Raw genomic sequence first — 16,479 nt, 5'->3', positions numbered from 1 at the left:
GAATACCACACCTCTGGAGTGAGGTGCAATACCCCTGTAGCAGCCGAATCCTCAGGGTGCTACAGCTACGTATTGTGAAGGAAACGTTCATCAAGTTGTGTACCTGCTATCTACTGTATATAATCCTCCCCCAAGCTGTCGTTGAGTAAAAATTCTCGTTCTGTCCAACCAAAGTCATCGGTTACATGCAGCCTGCACGGGTGTAGCGCCTCCACAGCACAAGTCCACACACCCAGCCAGGACACCCACCTTCATGTAACATGCCGAGGCGCAAGAGATGAGTACCCAGTTACCGCGCCACGTTACACATCCACCATCTGTAAGGCTGGTAGTGGTTAATAGTCATGTGCAATAACTACACAGGGAGGCAAAGAATTTGATGGTATCAACAATTTCACAAGAGGCAACAGGTCAACTTGAACAGAGGTAGATAATTGGTGTTGACCACTGTATATTTACATTTGTGACTTGTGCTGAAATTTTCGACAGTCTGCTGGCAATCTCCTCAGCAGCCTCTCCTTCATTCTGTAACAGTCTCTATATCAATGTCCTAGCAGTTCCAGCACACACTCTCTCTGGCTGTCTGAACACCTCTCATGGATTGGTCACCTCTCTTTGCAGCAATATCCTGCAATATTTTGCCTAGAACTTTGCAGCCTACCCTTTAGAGTTAACCAGTTACCTGCCCTCACTCACTAACACCAGTCTCCATTTGAAGATTTATTTTTAATGCTGAGAAAGATAAAACTCTACGTGGTTTACTTTGTGAATGTGTTAAAAAAAAAATTAATAAAGATTGACTTACTCTTTTTGTATGGTTCCCGCCACCAGTCCATTGCCTTCCATAAGCAGTTCACATTCTCTCAGTTCCTCAGTCAGTGGATTGACAAATCTAATTGTAACCCTGCACGGGACTAACAGCATTGCATTTTCTGGCTTCTGCAAAGTGAATGAACTTCATTGTCAGAGGAACTATGTAACATAAAGTTGACGGTTCAAATGTATTTAGTATGTTTCTTAAGTGACGGGATTGTAATCATTACAGTGTTCGCCATGACTAACTTTCTGAACCTGTCTCTTTCTGACATGTCCACTTTTGGACTCTTAAAATGCATCTTAATATTTAGAATTATAGGTCCATTCGGGCACTGAATTTCAGAGTAAATACACCAGCCTTATTAGGTCTACGAGACCTATTTAATAATGTATACACATAATACTGAGAAATCTGCTGACAGATCTGTTTTAAAGGAGTTTCCTCAGGAAAAAAAAAGATAAGGAACTCTGTGTCCTGACGCCTTTTTTTCATAATCAGTAGCAGATTTTTTTAGCTATTTGTACTTTTGTAGCTTTTCTGTGGATCAGACCAGACAGATTAGCTTTGTTTCCCTCACCCACAAAGTGAGCATTAGATGCCCATGACTTACTGTATATCTAATTAATTATCCTTCTTTCTTGGACAACTTTTAGTAAGGTCTAACCATTGCATCCTAAAAAGGTTACACAGAATCTATTTTTTGGAACATGCTCTGACCTAGATATCCCATTATCATATTTTGACCCAAGTCAGTCACCCAGTTCCTAATGCTTGCTAATTTTTACTGCTTCCATGGAAAAGTAAGGGCATGTGCACACATTAAGTATTAACTGCAGACATTTCTACATCAAAAATAAACCTCTTAACAGGAAAAAATGCTGCATAAAAATACACATTTTAGTTGCAGTTTTTTTATGTTTCATAAATGCTTCATCAGGGATGATGTTTATGTTTCACAAATGCTTCATCAGGGGTGATGTTTCTGTTTCACAAATGCTTCATCAGGGGCGATGTTGATCTTTCACAAATGCTTCATCAGTGGTGATGTTTATGTTTCACAAATGCTTCATCGGGGGTGATGTTTCTGTTTCACAAATGCTTCATCAGGGGTGATGTTTCTTTTTCACAAATGCTTCATCAGGGGTGATGTTTATGTTTCACAAGTGCTTCATCAGGGGTGATGTTTCTGTTTCACAAATGCTTCATCAGGGGTGATGTTTATGTTTCACAAATGCTTCATCAGGGGTGATGTTTCTGCTTCACAAATGCTTCATCAGGGGTGATGTTTATGTTTCACAAATGCTTCATCAGGGGTGATGTTTCTGTTTCACAAATGCTTCCTCAGGGGTGATGTTTATGTTTCACAAATGCTTCATCAGGGATGATGTTTCTGTTTCACAAATGCTTCATTAGGGGTTATGTTTATGTTTCACAAATGCTTCATCGGGGTGATGTTTATATTTCCCAAATGCTTCATCGGGGGTGATGTTTATGTTTCACAAATGCTTCATCGGGGGTGATGTTTCTGTTTCACAAATGCTTCATCAGGGGTGATGTTTCTTTTTTACAAATGCTTCATCAGGGGTGATGTTTATGTTTCACAAATGTTTCATCAGGGGTGATGTTTCTGTTTCACAAATGCTTCATCAGGGGTGATGTTTCTGTTTCACAAATGCTTCATCAGGGGTGATGTTTCTGTTTCACAAATGCTTCATCAGGGGTGATGTTTATGTTTCACAAATGCTTCATCAGGGGTGATGTTTATGTTTCACAAATGCTTCATCAGGGGTGATGTTTATGTTTCACAAATGCTTCATCAGGGGTGATGTTTCTGTTTCACAAATGCTTCATTAGGGGTTATGTTTATGTTTCACAAATGCTTCATCGGGGTGATGTTTATATTTCCCAAATGCTTCATCAGGGGTGATGTTTTTGTTTCACAAATGCTTCATCAGGGGTGATGTTTATGTTTATGCTTCACAAATGCTTCTTTCCACTTAATTCTCTTACTATGCCTATCTGACTTTGCAAATGTTAATTAATTTTATGGTATGTGCTTATATTTAATATATCTAGTTACATACATAGGTTGAAAAAGACTTAGATCCATCAAGTTCAACCTTTCTCCACCAATTATATTTTGTCTCTTCTCTTTCTGTGTCAATCCTACTGTAGAGATTTCCCTGTGTGTTTGTTGTGTTGATTACAATTATGCTTTTAATTTATATATAATAAAAGTTAATTCTTATTCAGTTGTAATTACCTTGGTGCTTGAACATTTTTGCGTTATCGGTTTTTGTATTTTGATTCCAAGAGAATCGTTTTTTCTCAGTACTGTTATTTCGATGCTCAGAGTATAACATATATTGCTCGGAATTTAGTACTAAAACCCCCTATCCTACTGTGTCATCATTAATAGATTTTCTGTTTTGCATCCCATAATCTCATATATCCAACCGAGAGACAAGTCTGGTAAAATTCTTACTTCAATCTTTAGAGTTGGGGAATCTAATGTGATATTTCTTTCAGCCAACAGCTTCTCTTTTGTGTCCGTCAGTTCTCCCACCGCAGAGACTTTTAGGAGATTACTCTCAATAAGGCTCGTCTTGTACAGTGAATAGGGAACCAGGTAAATGGCAGAGTGCTCTGTGGGTAAGAAGTGAACGCGTGCAGAGTAATTAATTATGCAATACACTTGGAGGAAATTTATGCAATACGGGTTGATTTATTTTTGTAATAACACTTGTTTACGGCATATAAATGATACAAATTCTGGCTCTTGAGCAAAACATCCTACACATTCTGCCATATGTTTGACACATCCAAATAGGTTGTAATAAGTGACTCTGTTCCTATATTAATATGATTCCTCCAATACAATGTTTAAACATGCAAAACCCAATGAATAAGCTACGAGTTTAGTAATTAGCAAAATTAGATTTGTTCCATGCAGAAAACTGTTCTTAGCATTAAAAAGTATCCACTGGTTTCCGAAAACTTCTTAAAGCGGTTGTCCACTACTAGGACAACCCCTTACCAATCCCTATGTTTCTCCCCTCAGTAAAATAATAGCACCAATACTCACCTCCGGTGCCGACGCTGTCCCAGCACTTACTGTCCCGGGGATTGTGTGACATTATGTCATGCGATCCCTGAAGCTAATCAGCACTGGCTTCACTCTCTTCACCTATGGACCAATAACATACATTCTGAGGCAGTTAGAGAGCAGCAGCTCTGACTTTCTTCCGAAGTATATGATTAGTGCAGAGACAAAGAGAGTGAAAACAGTGCTGAGTGGCATAATTACAATGTCACACGATCCCCGGGAAAGCCAGTGCCAACATCGCTGGGAAGGCACCGACACTGGAGCTGAGTTAAGCTTTTATTATTTTACAAGGGGGAAACATAGGGATTGAGAATGTGTTGTCTGAGTAGTGCACAACCCTTTTAAGTGTCAAAAGTTTTGCTGACTGTAAGTGAAAATGTACTAGTGAGTCATACTGACAGAGTTTGCAATTTTTTGTCTATCTTTTTCTGAGCTCCTCTGTTTTGACCACATCAGTTCATCTGAACTTTGATGTGATTTGTGGTCATAAATCCTTAAAAAAAAGACATATAAAACAGGTATAAACTCCCCATCAAAACGAGCTCACTAACGAATTCTCAGCTAACTCATTCTGCAGCCTGCTACTCAGGGAAACAAAGAGCCTGTAAAAGTCAGTGTTACATTTTTTAATTAAACCCAAATGCAAAAAATATATATATTTAGCCCAATATTCATGCATAGAAGTAAAAAAAAAATGTGCCCAAAGTGTTAATGTCCTTTAGCAGCAAATCAGTGTAAGGTGATTTAACATCTTTTTAACATCTAGTTTTCAGGTGTTTTTACCCATATGGTGTTTTAGAGTTACTTTAATGCAGAAACGACACTAGTTGCAACACTACACTACTGTTTCATCTCATAGCGTGGTCTTATGTTTCTTTTATGCATTAACTTCACAATATGATGTCATGCCAAGGGTCATTTATTAATTGCTAAAACAAGACTTAATAGTTCTCAGGAACAATAACTTATTACTATTGCATAATGTTGATTACTATTTCAATCAAACAAAGACCTTGACTTTAGTAACCTCTATTGAATGGTCTATGTGTGCACAGAAGCTTGGTAGATAAGAAATGAAAGAAGCCAAAAGTATATTATCTATTAATATGTAACCAAAGAAACAATATAATTGCCATACTTCTTAGACACAGGCAGCTCTCCATGGCACAATGTGGCAGAAGCCTCTGTGAGCATTACTTAAAGGGAACCTTTCAAGAACTTTAGGGTCACCAAACTAGTAAAATATTAGGTAGGGTAGTAAATAACAAGCTCGCTTATACCTTCCTGGCCACAAATGGACATCCCTTCACGGAGAGGATCAACTTTGAAACTTTATGTAAATTAGGCTGCAAGTTCACCCAGGACATTATTACTGGAAGTGGCCCAGGATGGGGGACATTATACCAGGAAGGAGACATGATAGGGACATTATTACAAGAAGTGGCTCAGGATAGGGGACACTATATTAGGGTGGGGACAGGATAGGGGCATTATTACAGGAAGTGGCCAATGATGGGGGACATTATAGTAGGAAAGGGACAGGATAGGGATAGTATTACAGGAAGTGGCTAAGGATGGGGGACATTATACCGGGAAGGAGATAGGTTAGGGATATCATTACAGGAAGGGGCACAGGATGGGGGACATTATACCGGGAAGGGGATAGGTTGGGACGTTATTACAGAAAGGGGCTGAGGATGGGGATATTATACCAGGAAGGGGACAGGAAAGGCACATTATTACAGGAAGTGGCCCAGGATGGGGGACATTATACTAGGAAAGGGACAGGATAGGGATACTAATACAGGAAGTGGCCAAGGATGGGGGACATTATACCGGGAAGGGGTCGAGGATATAGCAGAGCTAAACAGTCATCATTCTAGCCAAAGGAATTACACTAGGCATTAAATATTGCACAGAATTAATGTTCTTTCTGGGAATGGACCCAACCTTGGTGCATCTACAGCCTCATTTACATACAGATTTAAAGCTGATTTTCCCAACACAGGAATATCAATTTGCAGCCAGGACCGTATGTGGGAAATTTGTCTTTTACTATCTCAGCCAGCAATGTTATTAGTTTGGTGCCCCTAAATCTTCTTACAGGTATGCCTTAATGAGAATTTATCACCAGATTTAATATAAACAGACTGCATATGTTAAACGTTAAATAGATCTCTGATGCGGCTGGTGTACTTACTTCGAAAATCATTGTGAGAATAAGTTTACACTGGACCATATACTAACATTTTTCATGGATTTTCAATATTGGTACATCAGTCTCATCATGTCTATTTAATAATGTGTAAGCAACAAACAAGTGTCAATGTTTAATACCCTATAGAGGGTGTAATCCAGGAAACAAAGAAGTTAAAATTAGAAAAACAAAGTTGCAAATAAAGTGATAATCCAATAAAATGTAGTCACCCAAACCCTAGTTTAGAGAAGAGTCCCAATCATAGGAGCCTTTGGAGTAACACCACACATAGCAGCTCAACTGAAGCCTCTTCAGGGCTGGCCATTAGAGAAGAGCGCATATGTCAAAATTGGAATTTGGGCAGGAAATGTAATTTCCATCAAAGTCCCACAACATAGAGGCTGTCAGTCAAGCAGGAGAAGGCAGCACTTGGCTGGCAATAGAGCTGGAGTGACAGAGGTTTCAGATCTACAGCATTATTTGCATATCAGTTCAAACCTTGATTTCTCAGTAACAAAAAAACAGACCCGCCATGTAAAGGTATTCCTGAACTTTTCTTTGAAAGGGCTACATGTACATAGAAATAGTTTGGGGTGTGAAACCCTGCTGACAGATTCCCTTTAAGGATATGTATGTGACTCGGAATATTCAGAACCTACCTGCTTTGGGTTTCAGCTCCAAAGAATCGGATTTTTGACAAACCACATTCATTTGTGCCCCATTATTCTGTATGGCTTGGACATTGATGTTAATATTAACTTGTTTAAGTGAAGTGGTCAGATTTGTTAGGAAAGCAATGAGTTGAACATCTTGACCATAAACTGGAGACTCCTTCAACTTGATCCTCAACTTTACGCCAAGTTTAGAAGGATTTGGTGCTGGTTTATCATGCTGGCCATTGCTTCCAGCATTTGGCTTATTCCTCATCTCCAAGGCTTTTGTAAATACAAGTCGTTCTTTTTCCGATCCTTGTAGGGAACAAAGGAAAGAGTCGTACATCATTCCACATCTTTACAAACATGATGCCTAAATGAAAAATAGTAGATAAAAGCAACAATCCCGACCTATTACTGTATTTATAGATTTTAAGCTTTACTACCCGTTCTGGATTTTCTGTACATCTCAGAAGCATCGAGACCCAGGTTGACAAACACTTTGGACTCTGTCACCAAGTTTTTGCTACCCCATCTGCTCTACACTTATTCACATTGACGTCACTTTGACACATGGTAAGGATTTAATACTAGTGATCAAGATAGTCCCGATTTGGGTCACCTTGACGCTGGTGGGATGGCTTTTACGCTTTTTTTTATCAAAAACGGTGTTTACTAAGTATACCCTATGTAATTTATATGCACTATTGCTTTTACTTATTTGCTTACAGCAGGGTATATGTTCATTTTGTTTTTGTCTTGGGTTTTGAGAACAGCGTAAAGTAGGGGCAAACAGCAATATAGCATGGCGGTGGCTACAGAGGCGGTTGCTCTGTGAACCAAATTTTATTGGTGCACCAAATTTAGGGTTAGAGCTGGGGTGATAAAATAGTTACGTAAAAAATGCAAAAAAAGTAAAAGAAAAAGTAAAGACAAAATATAGCAATGTGGAAATATGTACACTGCTCAAAAAAATAAGGGGAACACTTAAACAACAGAATATAACTCCAAGTAAATCAAACTTCTGTGCAATCAAATTGTCCACTTAGGAAGCAACACTGATTGACAATCAATTTCACATGTTGTTGTGCAAATGGATTAAACAATAGATGGAAATTATTGGCAATTATCAAGACACACTCAATAAAGGAGTGGTTCTGCAGGTGGGGACCACAGACCACATCTCAGTACCAATGCTTTCTGGCTGATGTTTTGGTAACTTTTGAATGTTGGTTGTGCTTTCACACTCGTGGTAGCATGAGACGGACTCTACAACCCACAGAAGTTGCTCAGGTAGTGCAGCTCATCCAGGATGGCACATCAATGCGAGCTGTGGCAAGAAGGTTTGCTGTGTCTGTCAGCGTAGTGTCCAGAGGCTGGAGGTGCTACCAGGAGAGAGGCCAGTACACCAGGAGACGTGGAGGGGGCCATAGGAGGGCAACAACCCAGCATCAGGACCGCTACCCCCGCCTTTGTGCAAGGAGGAACAGGAGGAGCACTGCCAGAGCCCTGCAAAATGACCTCCAGCAGGCCACAAATGTGTATGTGTCTGCACAAACGGTTAGAAACCGACTCCATGAGGGTGGTATGAGGGCCCGACATCCACAGATGGGGGTTGTGCTCACAGCCCAACACCGTGCAGGACGCTTGGCATTTGCCACAGAACACCAGGATTGGCAAAGTCGCCACTCGCGCCCTGTGCTTTTCACAGATGAAAGCAGGTTCACACTGAGCACATGTGACAGACGTGACAGAGTCTGGAGACGCCGTGGAGAGCGATCTGCTACCTGCAACATTCTTCAGCATGACCGGTTTGGCAGTGGGTCAGTAATGGTGTGGGGTGGCATTTCTTTGGAGGGCCGCACAGCCCTCCATGTGCTCGCCAGAGGTAGCCTGACTGCCATTAGGTACCGAGATGAGATCCTCAGACTCTTTGTGAGACCACATGCTGGTGCAGTTGGCCCTGGGTTCCTCCTAATGCAGGGCAATGCCAGACCTCATGTGGCTGGAGTGTGTCAGCAGTTCCTGCAAGATGAAGGCATTGAAGCTATGGACTGGCCCGCCCGTTCCCCAGACCTGAATCCAATTGAGCACATCTGGGACATCATGTCTTGCTCTATCCACCAACGTCACGTTGCACCACAGACTGTCCAGGAGTTGGCGGATGCTTTAGTCCAGGTCTGGGAGGAGATCCCACAGGAGACCATCCGCAACCTCATCAGGAGCATGCCCAGGCGTTGTAGGGAGGTCATACAGGCATGTGGAGGCCACACACAATACTGAGACTCATTTTGACTTGTTTTAAGGACATTACATCAAAGTTGGATCAGCCTGTAGTGTGTTTTTCCACTTTAATTTTGCCGGTGACTCCAAATCCAGGCCTCCATTGGTTAATAAATTTGATTTCCATTGATGATTTTTGTGTGATTTTGTTGTCAGCGCATTCAACTTTGTACAGAACAAAGTATTCAATGAGAATATTTCATTCATTCAGATCTAGGATGTGTTATTTGAGTGTTCCCTTTATTTTTTTGAGTAGTGTATTTTTCAAATTGTTACACAGGTTGAAAAATGACCTCGATCCATCACGTTCAACCTTTCTTTCTCCACCAATTATACTTTCTTTGTCACTAAATTATCTATAACCCAACATGCCATTAGTACTGAGGAAAGCATCTACTGGATTTCCTCAAAAAGTAAAAAAAAAACTAGAAAATCAAAGGGAAAACTATAATCCCATGGGTATTTTCTTAAAATACAATACATTTGTTTGAGGGATACATGGTTCAACATTTTATTGGTGAATGGGGCTCAGAGAGTGCCAATTGTCCATGGCTTAGAGGGCACAAAATATTTGCCTAGATTTAGCGATGGTAACCCGAGCTACACCATTATCGGAAAAGGTCCTGATTGTGTCATTTATAAAGCTTCTTGTTGTCTTGTCATCTGCAGCTCTGCTAGTCTTCTCAGTCATGAGCTCCTACAAAATAGTTCTCAGTATTCATGATCTATGGCTATCTCCGCCCCCGCCAATGATTAACAGCTTTTTGCCTATGCACAGCATAGGCAGAAAGCTGCCAATCAATGGTGTGGACTGGTTAATACAGAACTCATCATTGAGAGAACTACTTTCACTCACAAGGAAGTTGTGCCGATGTCAATTTTTGCAGGAGGTAGCTGTAATGTACAGCTGAGCTTCTGCTGTAATCGATGGAATGGATCTAGCTCCGATCACAGCGGTTTAACCCCTCTGAAAACAGTCAATATCAACCATGGCAACTAATTAGTCTGACAGAGGGAGAAGGCTTCCTCTGTCAACCATTTCCTCCCACTGCTGGGTTTGTATGGAAACCAGAGGTCTAACAATGGGTTCCTGGTATGGTAGTATGGAAGCTTATTAGACCCTTACAGAGGCGACGCCAAAGGAAAAATAAAACAATGATATGACTTATATGTGACAATGAAAAAACAAAAAATCCTTTTATCCAAAAGGCCAATAAAAGGCTTCTCTGAAGGGACTAATTGATATTACTGGTATCTGTAGGCAAATCATATGTCAAACATTTGTAATTTACCTTCATCATACTTGTAATTGCTGGAAATATCCATTCTACCGCTTGTGCCAACCTGCTTAGTGCTGATTAGTTTTCCAATTTTGCTACTGTCTTGGTAAACCCTTTCTGGTGCCGACATTTTATCTGGCACAATCCATTTTATAACGTCCGCATTGACCTCCGCGAATATAAAAGGACAATCATACTTCAGATGAATGTCTCCTTCTTTAATGGCTTTTACAGGAGCCGGTCCACAGCAAAATATTCCTAAAACAAGAAAGTACATCAGTGGAGATTGCCCACAACTGTATATTTGGATGGCAATGGGTGGTCCAATGTTCATCTTAGAGGGGTGTAATTTAGATAAGTGATTGAAATACTATTTTGTAAAATGAAAATCTTACAGCATCTTATAGCATGTATTACTATTATTTCACAACTTTGAGCAGATAGGTATTATTTTACTAAACCGTATACCACAAAACATGTGGGATTGCCCATGTATGTCAGGCAACCCCTGTGCACAGTGGGTGCGGAAAGTATTCAGACCCCTTTACATTTTTCACTCTTTGTTTCATTGCAGCCATTTTGTAAATTCTAAAGTTCTTTTTTTTTCTCATTAAAGTACACTGTGCACCCCATCTTGACTGAAAAAAACAGAAATGTAGAAATTTTTGCAAATTTATTAAAAAAGAAAAACTGAAATATCACATGGTCATAAGTATTCAGACCCTTTGCTCAGACACTCATATTTAAGTCAAATGCTGTCCATTTCCTTGTGATCCTCCTTGAGATGGTTCTACTGCTTCATTGGAGTCCAGTTGACTTTAATTAAACTGATAGGACTTGATTTGGAAAGGCACACACCTGTCTATATAAGACCTCACAGCTCACAGTGCATGTCAGACCAAATGAGAATCATGAGCTCAAAGGAACTGCCCAAGGAGCTCAGAGACAGAATTGAGGCAAGGCATAGATCTGGCCAAGGTCATAAAAGAATTTCTGCATTACTCAAGGTTCCTAAAAGCACAGTGGCCGCCATAATCATTAAATGGAAGAAGTTTTGGACCATCAGAAGTCTTCCTAGACCTGGCCGTGCAGCCAAACTGAGCAATGGTCGGAGAAGAGCCTTGGTGAGAGAGGTAAAGAAGAACCCAAGATCACTGTGGCTAAGCTCCAGAGATGCAATAGGGAGGTGGGAGAAAGTTCCACAAAGTCAACTATCACTGCAGCCCTCCACCAATCAGGCCTTTATGGCAGAGTGCCCTGACGGAAGCCTCTCCTCAGTGCAAGACATATGAAAGCCCGCATAGAGTTTGCTCAAAAACACATGAAGGACTCTCAGACTATGAGAAATAAGATTCTCTGGTCTGATGAGATGAAGATAGAACTTTTTGGTGATAATTCTAAGCGGTATGTGTGGAGAAAACAGGCACTGCTTTTCACCTGCCCAATACAATTCCAACAGTTAAACATGGTGGTGGCAGCATCATGCTATGGGGTGTTTTTCAGCTGCAGGGAAGGACGACTGGTTGCAATTGAAGGAAACATGAATGCAGCCAAGTATAGAGATATCCTGGATGAAAACCTCTTCCAGAGTGCTCTGGACCTCAGACTTGGCCAAAGGTTCACCTTCTAACAAGACAATGACCCTAAGCACACAGCTAAAATAACAAAGGATTTGCTTCAGAACAACTCTGTGACCATTCTTGACAGGCCCAACCAGAGCCCTGATCTAAACCCAATTGAGCATCTCTGGAGAGACCTGAAAATGGCTGTCCACCAACGTTCACCATCCAACGTGACGGAACTGGAGAGAATCTGTAAGGAAGAATGGCAGAGGATTCCCAAATCCAGGTGTGAAAAACTTGTTGCATCATTCCCAAGAAGACTCATGGCTGTACTAGCTCAAAAGGGGGCTTCTACTCAATACTGAGCAAAGGGTCTGAATACTTATGACCATGTGATATTTCAGTTTTTCTTGTGTAATAAATTTGCAAAAAATTTCTACATTTCTGTTTTTTTCAGTCAAGATGTGGTGCAGAGTGTACGTTAATGAGAAAAAAATAACGTTTTAGAATTTACCAAATGGCTGCAATGAAACAAAGAGTGAAAAATTTAAAGGGGTCTGAATACTTTCCTCTACCCACTGTATGTCAGGCTATCACTGTGTATGTCAGGCAATCACTGTGTATGTCAGGCAATTCTCGTGTATATGAGGCAATCCCCATGTATGTCAGGCAATCCCCGTGTATGTCAGGCAATCCTCCTGTATGTCAGGCAATCCCCCTGTATGTCAGGCAATCCCCCTGTATGGCAGGCAATCCCAGTGTATGTCAGGCAATCCCCTCATGTTTTGTGGTTGTCTAATATGTCACTCGAGCACCCGTCATACTCTGTGCATACCCGAGCACCCTAGGCAAACTCGAGTAACGAGCATTTGTGCTCATCACTAGATATTATTTATTCTTCATTAAATGGTTAATCCCAAAATCAAAAGTCATCTCCTACCAATAGTATAGGGGACAACTTACTGATTGCTGAAGGGGTCTGACTGCAAAGACCATCGATGATCCCAAGAGAAGTGATGTGGATTTCAGATCTGCAGAGACCCATCTTCAATGGTGCACAGTTCAGCCTACACTCTACTTGTTGTCTATGGTGGACTGTAGTCGTTCTCTCCTGTAGTCACATTAACAATGAATGGATTGCAAGCTGAGCATGTGCACTGCTGTTACATTCAGGATGGGGCTTTGCAGAGTCTGATTCCCAAAATCTTGAGCTCCATTCTCAAGATTGCTGGGGGTACCAGCAGTAAGCACACCCGCAATCAGTAAGTTATACCCTAATCTATGCACAGAGGATAACTTTGATTCTGGGAATATCCCTCTTAGCCATTTCTCTAATCGAGTACAATTCCTGAGCAAGCAATTCTAATCCTGGCCAGTCAGTATTTACTGTATATTCATGAGATATTCTCAGCATTAGGCCATGTTCACATGTTCAGTATTTGGTCAGTATTTTACAACAGTATTTGTATGCCAAGACCAAGAGTGGATGAAAAATACAGAAGTGGTGACATGTTTCTATAATACTTTTCCTCTGATTGTTCCACTCATGATTTTGGCTTACAAATACTGATGTAAAATACTGACCAAATTCTGAATGTGTGAACATGGCCTTATATCTACAATAGAATATCTCCTAGATAACCTTTGTGATACACGGGGCAATATTTCTGAGTATCCTGAGTTCTGCTTGTGGATCTGACCTGCTCACCAGCTGCATGGAGTTTGCATGATCTTATTATGTATGTTTCGGGTTCCTTTTGATATTCTCAGTTTCTCCCAAATCCCAATAACTGGCTGAAGAGTTAAATTCCTTCTGATTCAATTTTGCCACATTTGAGGCTTAGGCTGTGGTCACCCAACTGTATTCTCTCGCAGAGAATTGGGTCAAATATGCTCATCACCCTCTGATCAGATGTCTTCGGATGACAAGTAAATGGAAAAAAAACAATTTCTCAATCTTCTCCATTCTGTAAGCCAGTGAAAATCGGACTGCACTCAGATGTCATCCGAGTGCAATCCGATTTTCTTGACAGACCCATTGACTTACATGGCTGAGTGTGAACTGATTTACAGGTGAAAATAGTGCATGTGTGGCGCCCCTGAGGGTTCGGTCGCCACAGAGGTATTGCATCTCATCCAGAGGTGTGGTATCTCACTCTCAGGTAAGGAAGGAGTATGGCTGAAGACCCTAACACCTGCATTCACTACACCACATTTCCGGGGGACAGGGCGAGATTGCTCCTACGGGAGAGCACAGTCCCTGATCCCTGGCTGGAGTGGGGAAGAACCACTTAGAGAGGGGGAACTATGTAGTGGATGGGGTGGAGGACGTAGATCCTGGGAGCACTGGAGTAGGAGGTATAAAAGGAAGGAACCATCTTGGTTCAGGGTGGTTGTTGGAGAAGGAGTTGGAGTTGAGAGGAGAAGTGACAGGAGCAGAGGCTCTGCACGAGCTCTGCTCCAGAGGCGGGCCTAGCACTGAGGCCCAAGTCTGAGAGGAGAGGGAGCAGGACGGCTCCAGGAATGAAGAGTGAAGGGACCCTAGGGATACAGGCCGTGCAGAAGGCCACCCATACGCCCGCTGCTACCAGGAGGTAGAGGGGTCAGGCCAGAAGAAGGGAACCGGTCCCTCAACTAGCACAGGGCTACATGGCCCAACTAGGAAACCGGAGGCTGCAGCATTTCAAGTACTGCAGGCCGCAAGTCCACACCAGTACACTAAGAAGGTAGCCGCATAGGACCCAGGGGACGGAACACATGTCGCCCGCCAAGGCCCGAGAACACCGGATAAAAGTGCCACTGGGTGTGAGGTGCAGGGAGCAGGCGAGAAAGAGGACACACAGAAGGAGGTCCTACAAAATACTCCGGAGTTACCTGAGGGTCGACCGAGCCCCTCACTGCGTGAACACAGGACGCCGTGGGCCTCTACACTGGCCCTGTATCTGCAACTGCTACAATTGTGAGTAAAAGACCTGGGACTGCACTATCTGACTCCGTGTCATTACTGACTACCTGCACTATCACCACCATCATCTATACACGCTGCCCTGAAGCTCCACTCTTCCCGTGGGGAGTTACATCATCTTGTTGCTATACCACCAGCTTCAGCGGACAGCTCCGCAGCGGCGGTTCCCAACAACCGCATTCCACAGGTGGCGTAGTTGGACTATACATAACAGATATACATAAACTACCCCTGGTTTGACCACCCTGGGTCACGGACCGGGTCACCGCCACGGTGACTACAACCCCCAGCATCTACAGGCTGGGCTTCGGGTACCCCACGGCCCAGGGGGCGCGTCACATTCTGTGAAAAATTGTGCTCGGCCTCATAGAATAACATTGGTCTGAGTGCAATACAATATTTTGCCAGATTGGACTTGGACCGAGAGTACGGTTGTCTGCAAGAGCCCTTAGGGTAAGGATTTTAAATTGTAAGGCCTTGTTCACACGTTGCGTTTCATTTTTCAAGGGTAAAAAAATGCTGTACTTTCCAGTATCAGCAAAGTGAATACGATTTCTAAAATCTCATGCACACGCTGCTTATTTTTTCATCGTGGATTTCAACCATCAAAGTGTTTTTTTTTTTTAACCTACAGCATGTCGATTCTTTTAGCGTTTTTGCAGATTAAATGAATGAGGGAAAAAAATGCAAGTAAAACATACGTATTTCATGCAGCATTTTTCCTGACAAGACTCTGGATTTTGGTGCAGAAAAATCTGCTGCAAAAATACTCATCGTGTGCACATCCCCCTAAGTCCCATCGAGGACTGGCTGAAATCTTGCTACTTTATTATTTCTGTAATGGTGAAAAGAAATGTAAATAAATAAACAAACGGCTTTCTATATAAATACATAAATATATAAGGCATAAATATTGACCATTGCTTGTTTCTTGTGGTGTTGCATCTAGTGCTTGCCAGCCATTGTATCCTGCAGGTAAGTCTCTACGTTCCATCCAGCATTCATTCCACACATGGAAATTCCTGTACAAACCAAAAACCATAGAATAAATTTATGCACCAAGAAAAATATGCAATAGATAAATAGAAAGATAGATCGACTGATCAATTGAGATAGATTGATCTTTTTTTTTGCCTGTCTGCTTTGACTTTTTAAGGCACAATTTTGAGAGTTATGTTCCACAAGATGGCACTCCAACATAAGAATTTCTTTTTTCCAACTAGATTCCTACGAAACATGTATGAAAACCAAGCATAAAGCACAAGAACGAGGCCACGTTATAAGAAGGGCACAAGAAGCCGTCACCCGTAGCCTCCACCAACTAGGAGATTCTATCTACCATTTCCAATTCCCACAAGATTCTCCCAGCAGCAAAAAGACATTAATTAATGGTCTGAATTTTCTGTTTTTTTTATAGCTCCAATATGTATTCACAAAGGAGAGGATTTGCTGATATTCAATAAACCCAGCGTTGCTTACTATTACAGGTCCAAAACTATTAACCCATTTTCTACTGGAAAGCTTAACCATTTCTTAACCAGGCCTATTTTGACATTTTGTTTTCTTGTTTTTGCATTGCCAACTTTTATTTTTTCATTACTGTATATGACGACTTG

At 41.6% G+C, this 16,479-nt stretch overlaps 1 protein-coding gene across 3 annotated transcripts in view; it reads right to left on the bottom strand.

Annotated features, from left to right (window-relative positions):
- The window catches only part of LOC141173864 (protein-glutamine gamma-glutamyltransferase 5-like), a 79,495-nt gene that overhangs the window by 13,490 nt on the left and 49,526 nt on the right, over window positions 1-16,479 (bottom strand). For 2 of the 3 annotated variants that reach the window (XM_073658380.1, XM_073658379.1), the window contains exons 8-12: window positions 15,782-15,885; window positions 10,349-10,594; window positions 6,780-7,088; window positions 3,303-3,463; window positions 806-939 (exon numbers count right to left, since the gene is read on the bottom strand). In XM_073658380.1, the coding sequence (XP_073514481.1) occupies window positions 806-939; window positions 3,303-3,463; window positions 6,780-7,088; window positions 10,349-10,594; window positions 15,782-15,885 (954 nt within the window). The remainder of the gene's footprint in view (window positions 1-805; window positions 940-3,302; window positions 3,464-6,779; window positions 7,089-10,348; window positions 10,595-15,781; window positions 15,886-16,479) is intronic. The other variant, XM_073658381.1, reaches the window with a different exon arrangement.

The sequence above is a fragment of the Phyllobates terribilis genome, unplaced genomic scaffold, assembly GCF_046119375.1.
Source record: "Phyllobates terribilis strain yellow unplaced genomic scaffold, ASM4611937v1 Scaffold_13__5_contigs__length_258822181, whole genome shotgun sequence".
Lineage (NCBI taxonomy): Eukaryota > Metazoa > Chordata > Amphibia > Anura > Dendrobatidae > Phyllobates > Phyllobates terribilis.
Note: the sequence above shows the minus strand (reverse complement) of the source record. Positions and strands in the feature narration are given on the sequence as shown.